General features: G+C 33.6%; 1 protein-coding gene across 1 annotated transcript; it reads right to left on the bottom strand.

The window, feature by feature from the left end:
- Nucleotides 1-883: 883 nt before the first annotated feature.
- Nucleotides 884-22,401, bottom strand: GUF1 (GTP binding elongation factor GUF1). The gene is made up of 17 exons (XM_026508821.4): nucleotides 21,994-22,401; nucleotides 20,152-20,263; nucleotides 19,848-19,996; nucleotides 19,500-19,580; nucleotides 18,541-18,618; nucleotides 17,498-17,581; nucleotides 13,580-13,644; nucleotides 12,888-13,091; nucleotides 11,219-11,358; nucleotides 9,926-10,049; nucleotides 9,398-9,530; nucleotides 8,442-8,585; nucleotides 7,390-7,523; nucleotides 4,394-4,495; nucleotides 3,444-3,563; nucleotides 1,861-1,897; nucleotides 884-1,060 (listed from the first exon to the last, which is right to left on the bottom strand). The coding sequence occupies exons 1-17, from the start codon at nucleotides 22,156-22,158 to the stop codon at nucleotides 923-925; spliced, it is 2,010 nt and encodes a 669-aa protein (XP_026364606.1). The 5' UTR covers nucleotides 22,159-22,401; the 3' UTR covers nucleotides 884-922.
- Nucleotides 22,402-23,293: the final 892 nt, after the last annotated feature.

Raw genomic sequence — 23,293 nt, 5'->3', positions numbered from 1 at the left:
ATCTGCCCTCTGGTTTGTTCACTAACTGGGTGGAGATAAGAACACATGCTTTGAAGCATGACCGCCATTTACTGGATGTGTGACATCAAGTAAGTTACTTAACTAAAGCTTGGAGCTTGGTCCCCTCAACTGTGAAATCTAGACAATACTTATTAAATTGCCATTAATAACAGCTGCTGCTAATACCAAACACCTATCGCTTCACACAAATGCATCTTAATTACCAAAATTAAGACAGCCCCTACCCTTATTTTAATTTAGATGTGTATGTAAACTATTTCAAACATTTAAAAAAATTTTAACAAAAACTAGAACATGTCCAGCTAGAATGCTATTTGACTTTATTTAATAACTGATTCCTATAAATCTAAATTTACCCAGCTAACAACAAATTGATACTTAGGGGATTTTGAAAATACTTTATCTTAGGTTTGAACTAAATAGACTGTTAAGTATGGGGCCTTTTAGTGTAAGAAAAAATATGCGTGAAAACAAAATAGTTCAGATTCACTGAACACTATTCTTAGTATTTAGTATTTAAAGAGTATTTAAAATACTCTTCTGAGTATTTTAAACATACTATCTGATATAACCTTCACAACAACCTATGGCGGTAAATAACAGTATAATCCTGATGTCACTAAAGAGTAAATAGAAACGTTAAGTAATAATTTACCTTGCTAGTGAATGGTGGAACAGAAATTTGAAACCAGACAATATGGCTCCAGAATCCAAGCTCTTACCCACCTATTATTACTTCCTTTTCAAAGAAGAGCTAATAGGTTATTTAAACCTAAAAACCTTGAAAGCAACAAGCAAATTTTATAATTTTCATTCTGTTGTCAACATATATATTACTAAGAAAAATTAAAAGATCCACAAGTTTTAATTTATGAAAATTCATTGTATTTTTTCCCATCAATTACTTATCAGGTTGTGTTCTTAGAACTTTTATAAAAGCATCTTTTGGAACTTCAATGTTGCCAATTTTCCTCAGTTTTTTCTTTCCTTCTGCTTGTCTCTTCAAAAGTTTCATTTTTCGGGTAATATCACCACCATACTGAAAAATATTTTTAAAAATTGGATGTCCAAATCACTCCATAGAAATTATATAATTACATACAGACATCAATACAATTATAATAACTTTACAATTATTATGAGGTAGACATCTGCAAAGTTACCTTTCTAATCACCTTCATAGCAGATCATAATTTAACATCTTCTCAGAGAATGATAAAGGCTTTATTTATTTTTTGGATGGAGATGAAGATCACCAAGGAAACCCAGTATTATGTTATGCATGTCAAGAAGAATTATCAATCCTCTTACTGATTCAAGTCTTAAAATTCTGGGTCATATAGCCATAGTCTAATAAATTCACATAGGCATAAGTGTGCCAGTCCTGACACTAAGGATTTAGAAAAAGCATTTACCATTTATTTCTCATAACTGAGTTAAGAAATTTTAATAGAGGAGGCCACAAAAAGCAAAGCAATGTAGGAGAGGTGGATTTCAAATGGCCATATTCTTCCCACTGTAAGACAGTCATTGTCTTCAAAATTTCTCCTTATAAATTAGATCAATAAAACATGTTATCCTGATCTGTTACAAAAATACCTTATTGGGTAGTACTTCATATAAGAAAATTTCTATAAATAAGATGGAAAAATAAGAATTATCAAAATGAATATATTAACAGTCAAGCTGAGATTTACCTATTTAAAAAGAAAACTGGAGATGAAATGGTTATTACAAAAACAATGGAAATCAATATATATTATTTATACCCCCTCCTCTGATTTTAAACTCATGAAAACAGATATATTAATACAAAGTAGAATACAGGCAGATACGTACACATTTTGCCAAAACGTTTTTCCTATAGGCTTTCACACTGTAAAAGAGGAAATTTTATATAAATATAACATAATTTCAATATACTCTTTAAAGAATTTTATTTTCAAAAACAATGTCCACTTTCAAGGTTCAAATAATCATGTCATACCTAAGTAAAACTGTCGTAAACAAATAGATAGCTCAAATACTCTTTTATCTATTTTCATATATTTGACATAAAATAGAAAATGGATTCAACATGAACATCAACGTAAATTTTACTAAGCACAAAAAAGGTCAAGGCTTGTGGGTAGTCTTGATTAGGCCAAATTCAAGAGTAGTATGACCTTAATTATAAGATTATACAAGGTCATTTCTGGCTCAACCTAACACTGTTCTTACCACTACTACTTCCAAAAAATTTAAAAATGGTTATCATCGTGTTAATAACTCTACCACATGTGGGTTAAGAGTGACTAGGAATATAAAAAATGTATTACTTTTATAAAACCCTTTTCAGGGCAAATAAATAATTTTAATATACCCACCCAAGCAGATACAAACTCATCTATTTCTATAGGGTTTCTAAATTTGAAGAAATTTGAAAAAAATTCCATTTATAATAAGTATTCCTTAAGAAGATATAAAAATCTATTTTTTTTCCTCTAAGATAGCTCCTACCTAACACACTTATGTTAGAATTATTTGCTATTTTAAATTGTATTTTCCAGGATGTTCCTTGATTATCAACTCTACTCTGCCCAATCTCTGGTACTCATGAAACTCAAAACAATTAACTAAAGCAAAATTGTGTTAGGAAATGAAATTCACTGCAAATACAGGTATAAAATTTGTCCCACAAGATGTAAACTATGTAATAATATTGGTTGTAATTTCACCACTACTGATACAGGTAGGTTTGGGCTTAAACTACAATTGAATAGCAATTTCCAGCTAGGGGACACTTCTGATTTTCCAGAAGTCAAGGAAATACGCTACACGATATTTCCTGCACTTACTAGTAGAGCAGCTTATTCCATGTTCTGATTTATACCTCACATCCCTCATAAAAAAGACCAGTTTCCTACATAAATTAACCTATCTTCCATGTCTACTATAGATCACATAATCTACAATGCAAAGCTCAACATATTAGCATTCCTCTGTCACCTTTCTGATTTCTAATTTGGCTAGTTCTGAGAAGGGATATTAAATGCTTCAAGTAAAAATCGTAATTTAGTTTTGTCCTTTGGAAGAGTATCTCCAAAACTTTTTTTTCCCCCTAGGAAGTTAACAAGTTTCAGCTGCTATTAGTTTATAAACTATACCTTGCCCAGGAAATTCAGTAGCCATTCAGAGTGGAAATAAAGCAATTCCTCAAACCCATGCCCATTATATATCACTCAGTGTTACTTAAGTAATTCACTGTAATGGTATCAATTAAGTGGAATTAAAAAATCAATTGTGTTTCTACAAGTAAGAATAAAGCTTAGGCGAATATGAAGTTAAATTTCTCAATATTATTTCATAATATAGTTCCAGTCCTATCATTTCTAACCATTTATCATTTCTAAAACAGGGAACAAAAATGAATTTCAACTCACGTTTCTCTTGCAATGATTTTACTTCCAATAGCAGCTTGAATTGCTATCTCAAACAGCTGCCGAGGAAGAGAATCCTTAAGACGTTCACATATGGCTTTGCCAACAGAGTGTGCTTTGTCTCTGAGAGAGAAAATGCAACTATTTACATATCCTAAATACGAATATTTACAGTAGCTTTCTAGTCCATATGAATAATCAATACAAAGGCATTTCTCAAGGAGGTTCAAATGGAATTCATTTGTCCTAAACATCCCTTACTCTGAATTACATGACTTTTCTGATTGCAAAAATAACATTATGACCATTACAGGAAATGTAGAAAAATATACATAAAAACCATGCTTGATGCCCTTCCCTTCACCCACAGAAAACCAATGTTAAACATTTTAGAATGTCTATGTTAAACTATATCCTTCCGTTATTTTTCTGCATGTTTGATATCTTACAGTTTGAATCAGTGTGTGTGTCTACCTTTCTATTTAATAGATATTTTTATGTCACTTAATATTACTTCACAGTATAGTTTTAATAGCTTAATATGATTATTAAATAGGTGCTCCATTATTTATTTTTATCAATTTGCTGAACATGTAGGATATTTCATTTTTCATTATAATTTTTTATGAATATAAAAAACTTTTTGTTCTCAATTTTAAATCTATCGTAAAGTTTAAAATATTTCTTCTACTTTGTCTTACCCTGGTGAGGGAAACATTTCTTTCCATGACACTATTCTTTTTGGCTACTGTAATTCTATTCTTTTATATGTAATAGTTTGGAAAGAGAAGCATGGAAAAAGAATGCAAGGAAAAACTAGTACAAGGAAATTTAACTACTTTTAAGTTTTCAAAATGTAGCTGTCAAATAAAAATAAGCAATCAATAATTAAATAAAAAACACGTCAAAAGTGTTTACTTTCACATTCCGTGATTAGTTTCTATTCAACTTACTTGTGTACAATAGTTACCAGCTCCTCTACAAGATTTCCATTCAGTAGAATATCCATTTTTACAAGTTCTGCAGTCTGGTAGCCTGCATCTTCATAATCAAAACTAACAAAAAAACATCCAAATGATAGATAAATATACTTCCCAAGAGACTGTATTATTTTTCTTTGCAAAACATCTTTTTCCTATCCCCCCACCCCCACCCAAAGATCTAACTTTCTATCAAAATATTAAATATACATTTCACATAAATGGATCTAGATGACCACAGTGAGCAACAAACTCCCTCATCTTTTTACATTTATGAAATGAAAGGCAAAAGCAAGGGGAACATGCTTTATAGGGAAAGGAAAACAAACTGGTAAGTCAGTCTAGGAAAATGGGACACTGAAGGCAAATGTCACCTTCTTGTCAATGTCTCCTCCCAAGAGCTGGCGAACTGTAGACAACAGTATATATTAATGGGTCGTTCTCAGAGATTCATTAAGTTTGGGTTTCTGTTTAGCTTTCTACTACCTGTTAAATAAATGCTCTGGCACTAATAGAGTAGCTATATAAGACTCTTGGATTTCATATACTACTCCTTAATTTGAAACTTCACAGGGCTTCTTTGAGGATGAAATGAGTTAATACGTGTCAAGCACTGAAACAGTACCTAATACAAAAACAGTGTTTAGAACAGAGCCTAACTTAGCACATAAAAGCACTTGGTTAGCATCAGCTATTATTATTAAACAATATGGTCAAAGCTTACAATGCTACTCAAAACAGGTTTTACTCTCAAAACTGAACTCTAATGAGAAAGAAAACTAATTATGATTACATGTCTTTTCAATTATGGATAAGAACATGTACAGTCCTAAACTGTCTTAATTTTAAAACAAACTGATGTGTAGAGCTGCAAATGTTTGGTTTCTAAAGGAAGGTCACAAGTTGATACTAATACTCTAAAATTATATTATTACCTAAAGTTTTGCTAAAATCCTTTCTTCAACAAACATTAAACATTTACTATATGAAAGATACCATCTTAACTACTACGCAGAATACAAAGAAAGATAAAATCTAGACATAGTCCCTAGACTTCTCCTGTTCACAATTTTAAAATCTTCTGTGCTCCAAAAGTTTAGAATTTCTTCACTCATTTTTTCAAAAGAAACCATTACACAAATGTGTTTCCAAGCCAGCCAAATGGAAACCTAACCTCCATTCAAAACACAGTTATTCATAAGTGTACCCCTGGAATGCAGGAAACATATTTAGGACTCCAAAATGCTACTTGGAGTTTAAGGACAAACAGTTCCATCAAGTTAAATACCAGAAGCAGCCTCACTATAGTCTTCATATAACAAAGGAATACTTCTTCTGACCCAGCTGCAGAAGATTCTTGCTGGTTTAAGAGAAATTGTTCCTTATCTCAGTCCACGAGAGGCCAATGGATTAGGCTAGAAGGTCACAGATTATGATGCATTTTTAATAAGTTAGGAATTGACTACATGTAAAAAAAAATCCATTTTGAACATAAGAATCACCTTAATTCTGGAAGCTGGCATTGTTTCATTTTTACACAGTTCAAAATTAAACATGTCATTTCATTTAATCTGAAGTATGTTTAAGTGTCTAAGCTATAAGATTTTAAGACCACTTAACTCATAAGTTGGTACTCAAATGCAAACTACAACTGACTTTGTTAAAAATGTTTATAAACACTTAGCTTAATCATTCTTCTAACCACAATAATTGTTTTTTTATTATTTTTTGTTTGTTTAAAGATTTTATTCGTTTATTTGTCAGAGATAGAGAGCACAAGCAGGGGGAACAGCAGGCACAGGGAGAAGCAGGCTTCCCGCCAAGCAAGGAGCCCGACTTGGGGCTCGATCCAGAACCCCAGGATCATGACCTGAGCCGAAGGCAGATGCCTACCCGACTAAGCCATCCAGGCACCCCCTATAATTATTGTTTTTAACAACATGCTGCCTCAATTCATTTTACTTTAAATCCCACTGCCACTTATTTGCTTAAGTTCTTGTCTGAAAGAAGACACGGAAGAAAAAAATTGGGTGACAAGTAGAAAAAATAATCTCTCAATATAAACAAACACAAAGAACACTCCTTTATATCGATTATGATGACTCTTTCATTCTAAAGCTCATTTCATAAAGCTAAATTTCCAGGTCACACTGTAGCATGTTCTTTGAACACTGGAATTTTTCTTTCAATGTTAATGTTAAACATGCCTGCACATTCATGTAGGTGCATGTGTATTTTACAGATGTAAATGTTCATTTTCCCCCCAACTTCCCCAGCATATTTTATATTTTCTTTATATTCCAATATATGTTTTCCAATAACATAAGATTTTAGGATACTAAGGGCATCTAGAGTTATTTACCCCAACATAAAATACTCCCAAAATGCTATGCATGGAGCTTTTTGGTACTTAGTATTAAATCTTCCTTCACTTATATCAGGCTGTTCCTCCACGCACTCCTGGGGATGAGACGACGGTTTTCATAATGTGGGACACTTACTCTGGAGAAGACCAAGTTATTAAAGTGTTCACAGGTACAGGGGCACACCTAGCATTTTCACAGACTAAGTATGTACTTAGGTTTTACAAATACATAACAGGTGCTCCTACGATTACATAACACACAAATACAATGTGCCACCATACAAATGTGCCACTGAGATCACAGGACCTTCTTGAAATTACGTATAATTTTTAACAGACAGGGGCATATACTCTTTCATGAAGAGGACACTACAATTTTTTTTATTAAAAGAAGGGTAGTTCGATGAATTGAAGGAAGTCATTCTTCCATAAGCAAATTATGAGTACTCTCGAACACTTTTAAGGTTGCTTCAAGCCTGTCTATCCTTCTCCACTATCTTCAAGAGAGCAGAGATTATTAAATCAGTGGAGTATTAGTATACTCATGGTGGTCAGTATTTCAAAAGAATTATCCAGGTATCTGAATTTCCCATTAAACTTTTACCTGGCATATCCAGAAGACAGGGATTTCAAAGAATCATAAAAATCCACCACAATTTCATTCAAAGGGAAGAGATATTTAAGCATAACTCTATTTTGATCAATATATACCATATTCTTCTGAACTGCTCTTCGAGCCTAAAAGAGAAAAAAAAATATGTTTAATAACCTACTTAAATGATTTACAACGAATATAGAAAGATGTCAATTATCAACTTAAAATTTTCCTTACAAATCCTAATGAAGAGTGGGCAAAATGAAGGAATATTTAATGGTCTACTAAAAACTTGCAACAATACTTATAATACAGACAGAACTATTTCGTATTTCAATTATATTTATCACCAAAGCTTTTAATCCTGTCTTTATCTAACAATTTTATCTTTTTAAAATTATATCATATTAAATGATAAACCAAACGTAACTACAGATAACATCAAAGTTCTAATTTCTTGTTTTACAAATAAACTTAGGTCCAAAGAATTTAAGCAACTGACCAAAGTTTTCTAGTTTGTGATTACAGAATTAAAATGCAAGTCCACTAGTAATCATTTGAGAGTTCTTTCCAATGTATGTCAGAGTACTTCAAATAGTTTTTTTTGAGGAGTATGATTTGTGGATTATTTATTACATTGTGGCAAAAACTAAGGCAAAATGGGGAATACCCACCCTTTAGTCAAAAGTCTCAAGTATTATAGTAATCTTTGAAACTATCCTCAATTTCAAGTACTATAAAGGCTAAAAGAAATTACTCTTTTAGCTAGTCAGTAAAAATAAGCATCAAATTTCTTCCCTGTGGGCTAACATATCAACTCAGTAAATTAACAGAGATGATCAAAATTCTGGTTCTATCTTTTCCTTACTTAAAATCAAAATTATTTTAAAAGTATATCTATACCAACATCTCTACCTCATATATATGTAGATGTAGATCTGTATGAAAATTTCTTACAAATTCAGTGTACTCTACAGAGAGAAATCTTTCAAAACCTGAGTGGGAAACCAGTTAGAGAGGACTAAAGTTTACTTTTACATTAAATTGTATTACACTTATACCTGGCAAAGCATCATTATTTTTCCAGTATATTCATCTGGTGTGATAATGGTACCCAAAACAACTGGCTCCAAATATTCTGTTACTTTTGATTTATCAGGGAATTGTGCAGGATTGATGATTGTAATTTCCTTTTCTCTGTATTCCTAAAAATAAGAAAAATCACCTAGAGCTAAAAAAAGTCTTAATTACCGTGTTTTAAAATTTGCTTTTAATTTATAGTAAATGTTAGAACTTACTATAATTGCATTTGTTGAATAAAAACAAAAGAATTCCTAAAAGTTAGACTATATCTTAACATGCTTTATATTTTAAAAACCACCCAAATGAACCACTTAACAATTTTTAATAAGTAACATATCCTGTTCATCAACATTTACTACACACATCTCATGTACCACTTAGAAAAATATGATGTAAAAGCACATTTTAATCTGCCCTTTATAAGACATTATCATTAGTTTCCTAAGTAAATTTTGTTGGAAAATATTTACAGATGTCCAAGTTAAAATTTGTTTAAAATGAAGAGCCTGCCATTCACATGGAATATGATACCTTCTCTATAATATCTTGAAATCTAAAATTTCCTACAGCCAGGTAGCAATGAATACTTCACCTTTCATAAGATAAACTACTTATGACCAAAATTATATTCTTCATTTCTGTACTGGATTTAGAACAGCATTTTAATTACTAATTCTATGTTTTACTCTCAGTAACAGGCTAGTATTGACAATAAATAGATTTCTATCAAGTTAAGAAAAATACTGTACAAAAAAGTTCTCAAGTGACTTCTCCATCATTAGTCATAAAGTATTCAGTTTTTAATGCTACTAATCAAGAATACTTCACATAATAGCTAGTCAGCTAATGGTGTACTAAAAAGCTTCTCTTGCATTCTGCATATACATACACACTCTTATTTAGTTTTCTCTTGTATGCTGGTTCACAACAGTACCTTTATCAATTTTGCTGATGAAAGAACAGCTTTATATGGAACAGTTGGGGTTGTCAAAATTACAGAAGCATTATATTCTTGCTCCAGTCGCTGGTTGAAAACTTCCATATGCAAAAGTCCAAGAAATCCCAACCTGGGAGGAGAAAAAGCCAAACTCCAAAATGTTTACGTCTCATGGGCTCTGGTTTCTTTGATGAATATAGTGTTACTTAGTGGGAGATGGGTAGAATCAAAAGTCATTAAAAAAAAAAAAGTCATTCAAGCAATTCACATCATAATTTAATGCCAGCAAAACTTCATTACATAAGAATCAAAATTTAAAAAAAAATTTCTATTGGAATTGTATTTAAAATTGCTATAAAGCCTACACATAGAGTATGAGTACAGTGTAAAATAGGCAGATGTTTGTTTAGGTTCGCTTTACACTAAAAAGTACTTATTTTCAGAAATGAAATGTTCAGGAGCAATGAACCACTTAAACTTCACTTTTCAATAAAAATTTGATGCTAGAAGGTAAAAGAATCTTACCTCCAGCCAGCACCTAAGGCAAGGCTACTATCCCGATGAACTGTCACACTGGAATCATTTATAGTCAGTTTTTCTACAGCACTCTTCAGGTTATTATATTCAGATTGGTCTATAGGGTACATTCCTGAGGACACAATGATTTCTAATTATCACATGTGAAAATCTGCCTAAAAACTAAATATACAACGCTTCCAAGATCAAAATTAATCATTTAGCTTTTAAATTACTTCCCTACATTTCACTGACCGCAATAACTGGTTTGCTAAAAAAAAACTGAATATTAAGTTACACTGGCTTCAAAGTATCTTGCAAGTTTCAGAGCTGTAGTGAATTTACAACTGGATTCATACTTCAAGTGATGTTTTTATGCTTTTGCAAAAATATAAGAAAAATAAAAAAGAACCATGGAAATTAGGCCTTTTAGAAAAATACATTATTTCAAGAAACAGAAGTTGAACACATTCCACAACCACAAATGAAACTCCATTAGTAGATGAAAAACAGAAATAGAAATGAAAACTACACTGAATCCTTAATTCTGTAGGGCAGATAATCTTTAAAATCAAAGATAAATTTTGCTTTTCTCAATTCACTGACAAAAACATACAATTACTGATTCATTAGATTCTTTTCATCTCACACTTCAAGTCCTCATTTCTCAAATCCTCCAAAATTCAAATGATTGACTTTGCCTAAACAGGGTAAACAAACTTCACACTTCCCAGTGACAGATACAAAGGGAGAAAAGCAAGCGCTGGTACCCAGCACAGAGTAACTTGATGACCTTCAATCAGGCTTTCCTTTTCCAAATGTCTGTAACATCACACAGTAGTAAAAGGCTGTGAAGTCATGCTTACGAGAGTTAACACTATCCTCTGCCATGTCTACACTATACTGTACAATATTAAAGAAAGTCCAACTAACAGGAAGGCAGTCAGTAAATGTCCACTGATAATTAGTAACGAAAACATCCTAACTAGAAAAATATTCCAAATGCAATGACCAGCGAAACAAAAAGGAAATTCACATTACTTTGTTCTTTTATATATCAGCGAGCTTGTTTCTTAAGAGCTTATACTTTTTAAGAAGTCCTAAAAAAATGTAGGAAATTATCTCCCACATAAAGTTTCTCTATACACATGAAATTAACTGATACATAAATAGCACACAAAAAACTGAAAGAAATAAGAGTATTCCGGAATTAGCTGTTATTTACAATGAATATTTCTAATAATTCTTATTTCCATTTACAGAATAAATTGGCCCTCATTCTTGAATTTGTGAGCTCCTCACCTGCAAATACCATTGGTTTCGCTGATTTAAACCCAGGCAAGGGCTCCACTGGTTGTTTATGTAAATATAATGTATCTCCTATTTGTGCTTCAGTGACATCTTTCATCCCAGCAATCAGATAGCCCACCTGTCCTGCATATCTAAATAAAATTATTATATGGAAATATTTACTGCTTTAATGTTTCAAGTGCATACTCACATTAACTTCTACCTTTCCCAGAAATGGTACATTTTCCAAACAAAACCTCATCAAATTCAAAGTAAGTGCTACATATCAATTATCAACGCTAAACTGTCAGTAAAAGAACATACCATGCCTTACAGTCCATTACCAAGGATTTCTGCAACACCACAAGTCTATAGCCTTCCTCATGACTCTGCCCACCTTTGCATATTAAACAACGCTTCTAAAATATAATGTAAACATAGTGAAACTAAGTGCAGAAACACAAAATAACTTCTTGTAGTGTAAAACACTATTAAGGAATTGTGTCACTAATGTGCTTTAAAAAAAAAAAAAAGATAAATTTATAACCAACCTGAAAAATGTGAACTCTAAACAAATCTGACACCAATTTGACGTTCCTCTTATAGGAAAAGAGTACATCCCAAGATTTCAGAGTTTTTTTGTTTTTTTTTTTTTTTTTTTTAAAGATTTTATTTATTTATTTGGCAGAGAGAGAGACAGCCAGTGAGAGAGGGAACACAAGCAGGCGGAGTGGGAGAGGAAGAAGCAGGCTCCCAGTGGAGAAGCCTGATGTGGGGCTCGATCCCAGGACTCCGGGATCATGCCCTGAGCCAAAGGCAGAAGCTTAACAACTGAGCCACCCAGGCGCCCCAAAGATTTCAGAGTTTTAGCTTAGCTTTTGTGGTTGTTTTTTTTTTTTTTAAGAAGCAAATTTCCTACCTGATAACAAACTAATTTACATTTAGAATAAGGCATCAGAATCTTACGTGAAGATACAATGGTCAATGTATGATCTAAATGATGGAACACAGACTTCAGAAATATTTTGAGTAAAATTAAAATAAACTTTATGACTCAATTAAATACAAAATGTAATGAACAAAATAGTGCTAGTTTTAGACATACATTAAACTATCAAGTGTAACCTATATAGTCACTACCTTAACTTTTACAGATGAGGAAACAAAGACCTTAGAATGTGCAAATATGTATCAGGCGATTTATCTCATCAGCACCTGGAGTACTGATGGAGGAGGCACTCAAATATTTGTAAGTGAACTCAGAATTCAGTTTTTCTAATGCACACTACCTTGCTAACCCCATGTGCCATGCATTCTAGTTAATAAAAGTTTTACCATGAATTCTGTACAAAAGGAAAAATCACCAAATTTTCTTCACTACTTTTATGTTGAAAAATCTAATTATAAAAAAATTAAGTATCAAAATTGATACCCAGTGTGATTTGGATATGGGTGAGAGAACCATCTCTTTCACTGTCTCATCAAATACATCAAATTTATATAGTCCTTTACACATGAGATTCCTTTTGCAAGAGCATTTAATATTTAGTTGCATTAAATAATCAGTTTGGGTTTTTTTCCTGAGTTACCAAATTGGGATAATTTTAAGCATACCAAGCTAAGAAAGGCAGAGATTGAAACACATACAAATGTATTTTAATTACTATTGCAAATTACTTACAGTTTATGTGTTGGCTGCTCATTAGGATTCAGAACTCCTACTTCATTAACTTCATATATCTTTTTAGTATGTGCAGATACAATTTTATCTCCTTTGGAAACCACTCCATCAAATAATGCTACATTGGCTATCACACCCCTGTACTGGTCAAAGGTGGAATCAAATACCAAAGCTTTCAGGGGATTTTTGCGATGCACTTTGGGACTATTAAAAATAAGTAAAGAGAAAATATACACATAATAAATTAAAATCTTAATAAAATGCCTATTTTAAACTCAAATATTATGCTAATTTATTCTAGTACCTGAGAAACGCTAATTACTGACAGCCAAAATAAAAAGATCTTCCTATAAAGTATAATGCTTATTTTTATATTAGTTTTATTTCAACCTTGAGTTTTAAATAAATGACTGTTTTAAGATGATTTATGGAACTGATGAAATACATTCATTCAGTATTAAAGCACAATAACTGCTAATGTATTCAAGTCTCTTTACTACAGTGATTATTAGGAAGAGATCCCTACCACCCTTGTTTGCTTTCTTTTCTATGCTGTACTTGATTTCTATGTATCACTAAAAATAAATGTATTTTCACTCATCACAAGAACAGTCTAATCTAAAATTACAGATCAGACTGACGGCCTTTGTACTACTAAAAATAAACAGTACAAAAAATAGCAAAATACTTACGGTGGTATTCTTTCAATGACTGCCTGAAGAACTCTTTCAACATTTGTTCCAAGTTTAGCAGAAATCTAAAAAAATATGTATTAAAAAAATAAGGATTTAAAGACTCAACTTTTCTATCCAGGTGACTGAGCTTTATAATCAGAAAAAAGAAAGAATTCTAACAGGTATCAATTTGAAGAAAGTAATAAAAGGAAGCACAAAGCATATACTATACTGACAAATGTCCTTCCATTACAGTTAGGTGAGTCTATGGTTCTTAGATTAAATTACAGAAGCATTCTGATTATGGTATTGAAAGAACAGTGGTCTAAGATTTTAAAAAAATCTGAGTAACAGTTATGACTCTGTATAGACTGTATGAGACTTTAACCAATATATATTTGAGCTTCAAGTTGCTCATCTAATAAATGATCATTTATATTTTCCTAAATCTGAAGATTGTTGTGTAAAGAGAATAACATAAGTGGATGTCACACATTTAGTGAAAGGCATATTATTACTGCGGTTCTCCCACTGAGAGAGCAAGCCTGAAGACAAAAAACACAGGTATGACTCAACTTTGTCATCACTAGTAACTGGACTGCCTCTGAAATCTTTATTTCAAAACCCATTCCCTAAAAACCACCTCTTAACCTTTAAACTCTGTCTAGATCATCTCACATCAGCACTAAGGACAGTTTGGGCTGGTAACTGTTTTAGGGGTTGTTCTGTGCACTGCAGGATGTTTAACAGAATCTATGGAATGCCATCTGCCCACAACATGACAGTGGCACCCGCTCCCCATTATGACAATAAAAATCATCTCCAGATATTGCCAAATGTTTCTTAGGGGGCAAAACTACCCCCTAATGAGAACTACTGCTCTAGACTCTAGTACCTTCTTTGCAACAATCTTTCAAGTTCCCATCTCGAAACCATTGAATGGACTACCTTTTTTTCACTATCCATTAGCCCCTTGCCCCCTTCTTTCCCAGCTGAGACTCCAAGGTCCACTATTTACAATCACTGTTCAACCACTATCTATTCTCTCCCTATCATAAGGTTGGTAAAACTCAACTGTGACTGCTTCCAACGTGTCTTTTTTTTTTTTTTTTTAAGATTTTATTAATTAGAGAAAAAGAGAGAGAGAGAAAGAGAGTGAACGAGGGGGGAGGGACAGTGAGAGAGGGAAAAGCAGACTCCCCTGCAGAGCATGGAGCCCAATACAGGGCTGGACCCCAGGACCCCGAGATCATGACCTGAGCCAAAGTCAAACACTTAACCAACTAAGCCACCCAAACGTCCCAACAATGTGTTTTTTCTATGCCTATGATATAAACGGCTTAACATTACTGGGGAAAAATCAAGTAACTGGTCTGGTTGGTTTCTTGAGAATTCATGACCACACATCTCAATGGCAGTTAAATTTCCTAACTTCCCAGGATGCATCCCATAGTAAATTCACATTACCACTGGTACATGTTTTCCCCTCTGGCCAATTCACTCTTGGTTGATGACTTTGCCTGTTATTTCATTTAAGCAAACAGAAAATATCACAAACTCCCTTATCCAAAATATACAAATCTTTCTGTATCTATAGTCACAACTTCTCTAGGACTCTAATTACTATTTGAGAATTATTCCCTGTTCTCTGAAGACTCAATCGTTCCACACTTTCTATTCTGAATCCTACTCTAATCCTTCTTAAGTTCTTACTCATAATGCCCTCAAATTGACAATAACATAGTTTGGCTTCTAGGACCTTTCTCTACACTTCTCCCTAGAAAACCATATTAGTTTGCAAGGCCTCAATACCACATACATGTTTAAAACTCCTAAGTATCTGTCTCTGGCCCCAGTTTTTTCCAAGAATGCCTGAACTGTAGATTTACACAATATCTCTACTTTGATGTCTAACAGACATTTCAAACCCACTACGTCCAAAGCAAAGCTTTTTATTTTCTCCTATAACATTTCCTCTCTAACTCCTCCTCATATCAATATTAACACCTACTATCAACTAATTGCTTAAACCCAAAGCTATGTACCTGATTCTTCCCTTTATTTCACTTCCTTACATGTAACCCACCAGCAAATCTAACCTATCTACAAATACACATCAAATCTGCCCACTTCACCAACATCACCATCACATACTTAGTCACCTCCATAGCATCTGAGCTGTTACTGCAAGCTGGTGTCCCCTTATCTCTTCTTCTTATTTTCTAATGAATTCTCTATAAGTCAACCTGATCAGTTTATTTTCCTCACTTACTTTAAAATCCTTTATCTTAGAATAATTTTCAAACCTCAGCACAGCAAGAGTCTCAGCATGCCTTGATTTCCCGCCTATCCCTACAAAGCCATCTCATCTAATTTGCCTCCTTTCTGTTCCTTAAACATGCCAAACCTTGCCAAACATGCCAAGCCTTTACACTTGCTCTTTCCTCCTCCTGGAATGTGTTTCTCCAAACTCTTCATTTCTTCAGTGTCAGTTCATCAGAGATGCCCTAAGTTACTCTGCATCATAGCATCTCTCTGAGAAAAAATGATTTTTCCACGGTTAAGTATGATACTCCACCTGAAACACCACAATCTTTTGAATGAATTTCCTTGATAACATGTCTTATTCAATAATTACTACACTTACTTCTTTCTTTACTTATTTAATGACTACCTCTCTAAGGAGAACATGAACACAATGACAGAGTGGTCTATCTATCCTGTTCACTGCTGTGCCCCTAGCTGGCACATATGAAATAAGTATCTGAATGAATTTTTTAAAGATGTATTAAAAACAGAATAGTTAATTGTACTTTAATATAACATAACCCAAGTTATGAAACCATAATCCCAGGACTGCTTTATGAGGTCCCTCTTTATAATAAAAACCATTAAATTCTGTATGTGTGTATCCTATCTCCAAGAAAAAAAAAAAAACACTGCTTTTTCAGTTATATATTTCAGTTATATATATATTCAGTTCATACCATGTTGTATGTAATCTTCCACTGTGTTAAGGTTAAACAAACAAAAAACACTTCATCACCTGAAACCTGCTTCTTCAAAAGTCAAAGGATTGAAGGTGGAAGCTGAACATTATACTATTGCACTGACACACTTACAACACAAGCACGTAGCATAGCACAGTCTGGCCGTGGCTACTCAACACCTAATCATCATTTAAAAGTTAAATAAAAAAATTCAAATTTAAAGTAATACCAACTTTGATATAAATAAAATCTACTGTTTCTTAAGATTATTACTATAACCAATTCTTTTATTAAAAAAGCTCTGTCAATTCCAAAACGAATACACACAAATGCCTTGATATTAATTTGAGCCTGCTCTTTAAAGAGAATATTTCCAGAGGCGCTTGGGTAGCTCAGTCAGTTAAGCCTCTGACTCTTGAGTTTGGCTCAGGTCATGATCTCAGGGTCCTGGGATCGAGCCCCAAGTCAGGCTCTGTGCTCAGCAGGGAGCCTGCTTGAGGATTCTCTCTCCCTCTACCCCTCCACCCCCACTCTCATGCACTCTCTCTGTAAAATAAAAATAAATAAATCTTTAAATAAATAAATATATAGAGTATTTCCATAGAGGCAAAATGGCTAACAAGAAATGCTACTATAATCAGTTACAGAAGACCTCCGTTTTAGTCCTGGCACATTAGCTAACTAGATTTGTAATCTTAAGAAAGTGATAAAATGTTTGTGTCTTAGTTCTTTCAACTGGGTCACTAGAATAATTCCTATCTGTCCTAACCATGTAATGAGGATTTTTGGTGAAAATCAAATGAAGTATTATTAGTAAAAAGAACTTTGCAAAACTACGAAAACTTTATATACCAACGGGATATCAAATACTATGAAATTTTACTCAGGCCACTACCTGAAATTTTTTGAAGTATAACTATATCTTTAAAGAAAAAAAGTCTTTTACCTTAATACATTCATCAGTTGGAATATCGAACACTTTTTCAATTTGCTTTTCAACCCTTTCAGGATCAGCATTCTTCAGATCTATCTTAAGAACAAAAATTCATTATGTCTTAACACAGTAAAAATAAAATGTATTACATATTAACAGCATTTAGAGACAGTTAAAAGCATACCTACATTAACTGATCCCTCTATTTTCTTTCCAAAAGTGTTAAAATATCTAAATATAGGCAATGCAATTTTAACAAGTATGGCCACTGAAAAACAGAGGGCAGGCAGAACTGAGTATGCAAAAAATTCAGGCAGCTGGCAATTCAAGGCAGAAGAGTTCAATAATAATTTATCAACCAACACCATGTAAACTGATTTTATAAGTTAGGTGTAACTTATCACAACCAACTGTCTTACCATAGACAACTTTGCCTCTTTTAAACTCCAATATAAAAAAATTCAACTGAATGCAATGCAGATTTTTTTTTTTTTTTTTTAAGTAAACACCGTGTCCAGCAGAGCCCAATGCAGGGCTTGAAATCACAATGCTGAGTTCAAGAACTGAACTGAGATCAAGAATTGGACACTTAACCGACTGAGCACCCAGGCGCCCCATAATGCAGATTTTTAAATTAAGATTATTAATTTCAAAATATAAAAGTTAAGGTTTATCAACAGTGCTCAGCTTAGCACTTAACTGTTATGCTTCAGTGTTACATTGTTTTCCCAAGATCATAGTGCTTTTTCTTTTCCTATATATGTTTTAGTGTGATAAACATATTTTTTTGGCTGCCCTGCACGTATTCCTTTCCTATAGAAATAGCCTTCAATCACTCCACGTCAATTTAGGGAGACTGTCTTCTCAACTACTTATAAGGATATAGGAGTTTGAGTTGCAATTCTATCATGTGCAATTCGAAGGAATAAATCCTATCAATATATTTAATATATAGTTGAAGATTCCTCATATAAAAAATGGTATACTTAATTGCCAAACACTAAATTCACTTTTAGAAAGTAAAATACTAAACATTATTGTCTCATTAGAATTACCTTGTTTATAACTGGAATTACCGACAGCTGTGCTTCAAAGGCAAGAAAGAAGTTTGCTACAGTTTGGGCTTGAATACCCTAGAAATATCAAGACAAAGATACTGATATGACCATTCTACCATCTATCACAAAACTTAAAACTTAAGACCATTCCACACATCTTCACCAAAAGCAGAGGTATAAAGTAAAGTATGATAACTATACTTCCATGAATCTGGACAATTCCTTGTGAAAATTCCTCTCATTTCGGGAAACATCACTGGAGACAAAAAAGGTGAAACATGAACCTTCAAGGTCATGAAAGCCTACTAAAGGACACAGTCATATGATGGGGTTTATAAAACCCTATACTAGGTATACAAGGTAGACACTGACTTTCCCTGACAGGAACAAGGAAGGTTTAACACAACAATTATCTTGGGTTTTGAATGAAAAGTTTGTGAGAAACTGAAATATATCAAAAGATTACTTTAATAGTACATATCATAGGTCTATATCATCAATGAATATATTTTTATGGTTATCTTTATACCACAAAAGAACTTGGTAATGTTATTGACATGTTTCTTTAAACTTAACATTTCCCAAATTTTTACCTTAAAATCACCCAAAATTACCTCCAAAATAGATTCAAGTTCTTCTAAAAATTAATATTAAAACCCCAAATTAAGAACAGCTAAAAACTGAGTTTTTGGTAGGATGACTGATAATATACTTCAACAATCCCTTCATTTTTCTAATCAGCTTAGTGTTTAAAATAGGAACTTGTCAATTTCACAGACTGCTTTAGTGCAATAAAATTCAAATTAACAGGACCAAATCATATGCTTTGGCTTTCATAATACAATAAATCTTATTATTTTCAAACACAAAAATTCTATTTCCAAAATATATTTTAAGGAAAACCTCTTGAAACAACCGAAGAGCATGTCACACCACATAAAATTGAAAGTACCTACCTCGTTTGCATCAACCACAAGTAAAACACCCTGGCAGGCAGAGAGTGACCTTGATACTTCATAACTAAAATCAACATGGCCCTGAGAAACAAAAAATATTGATACTTCTAAAGTTAGCTGTAATTTTTTTACAGAGGGGCATTATGGCAACTCTACTGACTCCCCTTGATAAAAAGTTAATACATTTCTTTTTTTACCCTATACTTGTGAAACAATTTACTCAAACATAAGAACACTGAGAAAACAAAAAGCAAAGTGCTTAACGGTCAGTTCAAAAGCTGAACAAGGATTTGTTCGCACTATTAATACAAGGCTGACTTAACAAGAGAGACAAAATATTAAACTTACCGGTGTATCAATGAGATTTAAAAGGTACTGCTTTCCTTCATAATTATAGAAAAGAGATGCTGTCTGAGCTTTAACAGTGATTCCTCTTTCTCGTTCCACTTGTAATTTATCGAGAACCTGCTTATTATTTTTTGTTTTATCAATTGTGCCTATAAAGAGAAATACTTATTGATATTTCTATGGGATTTTAAAAAGACACAATACTGCAATATAAAATTAAAACCAAAATTTTAAAAAACACAGTAAAAATGATGATTAATTACTCATGGCCATCAATTAACTATATAACATAAAGTGCAAGTACCTGTTAGTTCCAGAAGCCTGTCAGCTAAAGTACTTTTGCCATGATCCACATGTGCAATAATACTGAAATTTCTAATATTTTCAACAGAGAATCTAGACATGTCAATTTTTTCCTAGAAAGGGAAGAAAAATAAAACATTTATGAGTATACATTTTGCATGATATGAAAAATGTATACTAATTCAAAGAATATTCTTTTAGTCTGAACAATTTCATTTATAACATTTATACCATTCCTATGACAATAAAAAGATGTATGGCTATCATTACAAGCAACTGATTATAACAGCACTCATCAAATACATCAGTTTCACTGTCAAGGTGACAACTTAGCTAAATAAGAGTCCCTTATAAATATTTCCATCACTTCGAGGGCCAATAAGGGAATTAATTTATTTTCATGAATGACGAACATAAGATACCTAGAACTCCTGAACAGCCTAGAACACCAGGTCTAACAAAACCGCTCAAGGCAAAAAAGCTACAGAAAAGTTTCTAAGAAAAAAAAGGAAATTCTTTGCCCTCATCACATTTAGTCAGCAGTCAAATCTATTTAAAAATCTGTGCTCCTAATAGAGTTTTCAAAAGTTTAATTTAGATACAATTGTATTGTTTGCCAACTTCTTTGGAGAGAGAGAAAAAAAGATAACATCAGCAAAACAACAACAAAAAAAAAGCTCATCACTTAAGCTTTAAAAATATTTTAAAATGTAACTCCTGATTTTTAGTTGTATACACCTTCTCTAATGTTTTGTGACGGTTCATTGCAAACAGCTAAAAATGGTTATTCAAGTAGAATATGTCAGTTTTTTTGTACTCTAAACATTTTATTTTTCCAAGCAAATCCATTTCATAATCAGCATTAAAAAAGGAAAATTACAATGAAATACACACTACTCATGAACTTTAAGTTTTCTTTTTATAAATGTTCTAATACAAAGCAGATAATGAAGGTGCAACTTATATCTGAAAGAAATTCTGAGAAAAAACTAAACCTGATTTGTCTGCCCCAGTGGATTTCCCACACTGCCCTTTCAACTGCCATTCAACTAAAAAGATGAACAGGACTGCACCACTTTTAAGAATTTTGAATTGCAGCATAAATCCATTTTACATTCCACAGCATTTTAGAAGAGGGCAATTATCATACTGAAGTCTTATTTTTTCCAGGTACTCATAACTTGCAATTACTCTTATCTGCCTAAACTGTATCTCTTCCTAGTAATCAAATAGTGTAGTTTTAAAGAGTTGCTGAATTTCGCACTTTCTCCACCACAAGAACAAAGATTCAGAAAACAAGTTTGCTTTGGGTCACGTTAAATAAAATAAAAAACAGAAGCTAAAGCATACCCAGCACTTCTTACATTCTAGATACTGGACTGAAAAGTACTAAAAACTACTTACGTAGTTCAATCCTCATGAATAGCCATTCTGTTTTATTCTTATCTCATTTAGCAATAAAGAAAACAGTTACAAAAGTTCAAGTAGATTCCCCAGGCCACAGAGCTAGTAAGTTGCAGGAAAATGAGGTTATGTAGCGGCCTCTTCAGCAGGCTTTTAAGAGAATTAAATGCATGCAAAGCCCCTGCATCAGTGCCTCGCATAAACAATCAATAGATAGTTACTGACATTACAAGCTAGCGAACTCGAGAAGCGACTTGCCCAAGGTCACATTGGTGAGTGGTGGAGGATTCAGAAACCTGCGCGTTCTTAGGTCTACCTCCCTCATAGAACCTCAACCTGCATTCGCAGGTAGTCTAGGAAGCCCTTCAGGCTTCCATTTTCGCAAGGAACACCCTCCCAAGTTTTAAAACACGGTTAATCAGAGACTAATGGCGGTCACCTTGCGGTCGGCAGAGCTGTAGAGCCTGTCCTGACTCCTGGACTTGGCAGCAGCCCCACGGGTCGGCATGGGGCGAGGCTCCAGGATCCCCCGATGCGCAGCTGCGGTGGCCCACACCGTGAGCGCGCAACCGTGCCACCTGCCCCGACCCATGGGAGCCCACATCCCTCCGCGCTACGAAGGCGTCAGGAGAGAGTCTCGAGACAGGTCGGCGCCATAGCCTAAGGCGCGATTTTCCACAAGACGCTCGCCGCTAAGATCCGGCGAAAAACCTCCAAACAGCCTTACGCAGCGGGAGAAGAAAAAGTACCGGGGCCAGTGTGGCCCAACTTGCGGCTCCAGCGCGACACCGGAGACGCAGCGCCGCCGATCGGCGCCTGCACGTCGCATGCAGGATGACGTCAGCGCGCTTCCAGGCGAGGCTGTAAGGAAGTCACGTGAGGGCGAGCCCGCCTCCAGTGTTTGTTGTTCACTCAGCCGCGTTGTGATTTAGCTGCCTACCAAAAAAGCGAGCTAAGATAGCAGCTTTTTTAGAATTTGAAAGGCGAAATAAACTCCCCCTGTTGTTAACTGATATGGCTATTATTTTAGTGCATCTGTAAGGAAACGGAAGGTAAAATTGATTCCAATACTGTATCCTAGGAAAGTTTGGACCAGAACGGAAGGTGGAAAAAAGTTACACCCTGAACTCCCAGAAGTCTCCCATCATCTTCAAGTTATTTTTTTTTATTATATTTCAACAAATACTGACCTTGCAGAGGGAAGATCTCTGGCTAAGTAACGTGGGTGATAATGATAAGAGATCATGAGACCCCTGTAGCTCGTTCAGGGTCTGTCTCCCACTATCTCCCTTGGGCTTTTCTGGAGTATCTGAAGTTTGGTGCAGAGGAATGAGACAACAGCTGTGTTACGTTCACCGTTGTATTGGTTCTAGTTCATTCTTGGACTACTATAAATCAAAACAGTACTTAATACAACACTAATTGCTACCAACTTTGTTAGAGAATAAACAACAGCTACCTTGAATTATAATGAACACAATAGTTCACGGCAGTTCATATAAATCAGTTGCAAACTACAATAATTTGAATATTCTCCTTGATTTGACTATACATACTGCTATTATATACTTAATATTTTCTTTAAATCAAATTACCTTTTATACTTAATTTATTTTAAAAGAAAAATTTGTATCATTATCATAAATTGAAAAAGCATTGTGACCTGTCATAAATTAAAACAGTAAAAATAAGTGTAATTAATTTAAAAAATGTAATTCAATGCGAAGATCTTACTTGGG

The sequence above is a fragment of the Ursus arctos genome, unplaced genomic scaffold (genome assembly GCF_023065955.2).
Source record: "Ursus arctos isolate Adak ecotype North America unplaced genomic scaffold, UrsArc2.0 scaffold_9, whole genome shotgun sequence".
Taxonomy (NCBI): domain Eukaryota; kingdom Metazoa; phylum Chordata; class Mammalia; order Carnivora; family Ursidae; genus Ursus; species Ursus arctos.
This window is presented reverse-complemented; position numbering and strand designations above follow the sequence as displayed.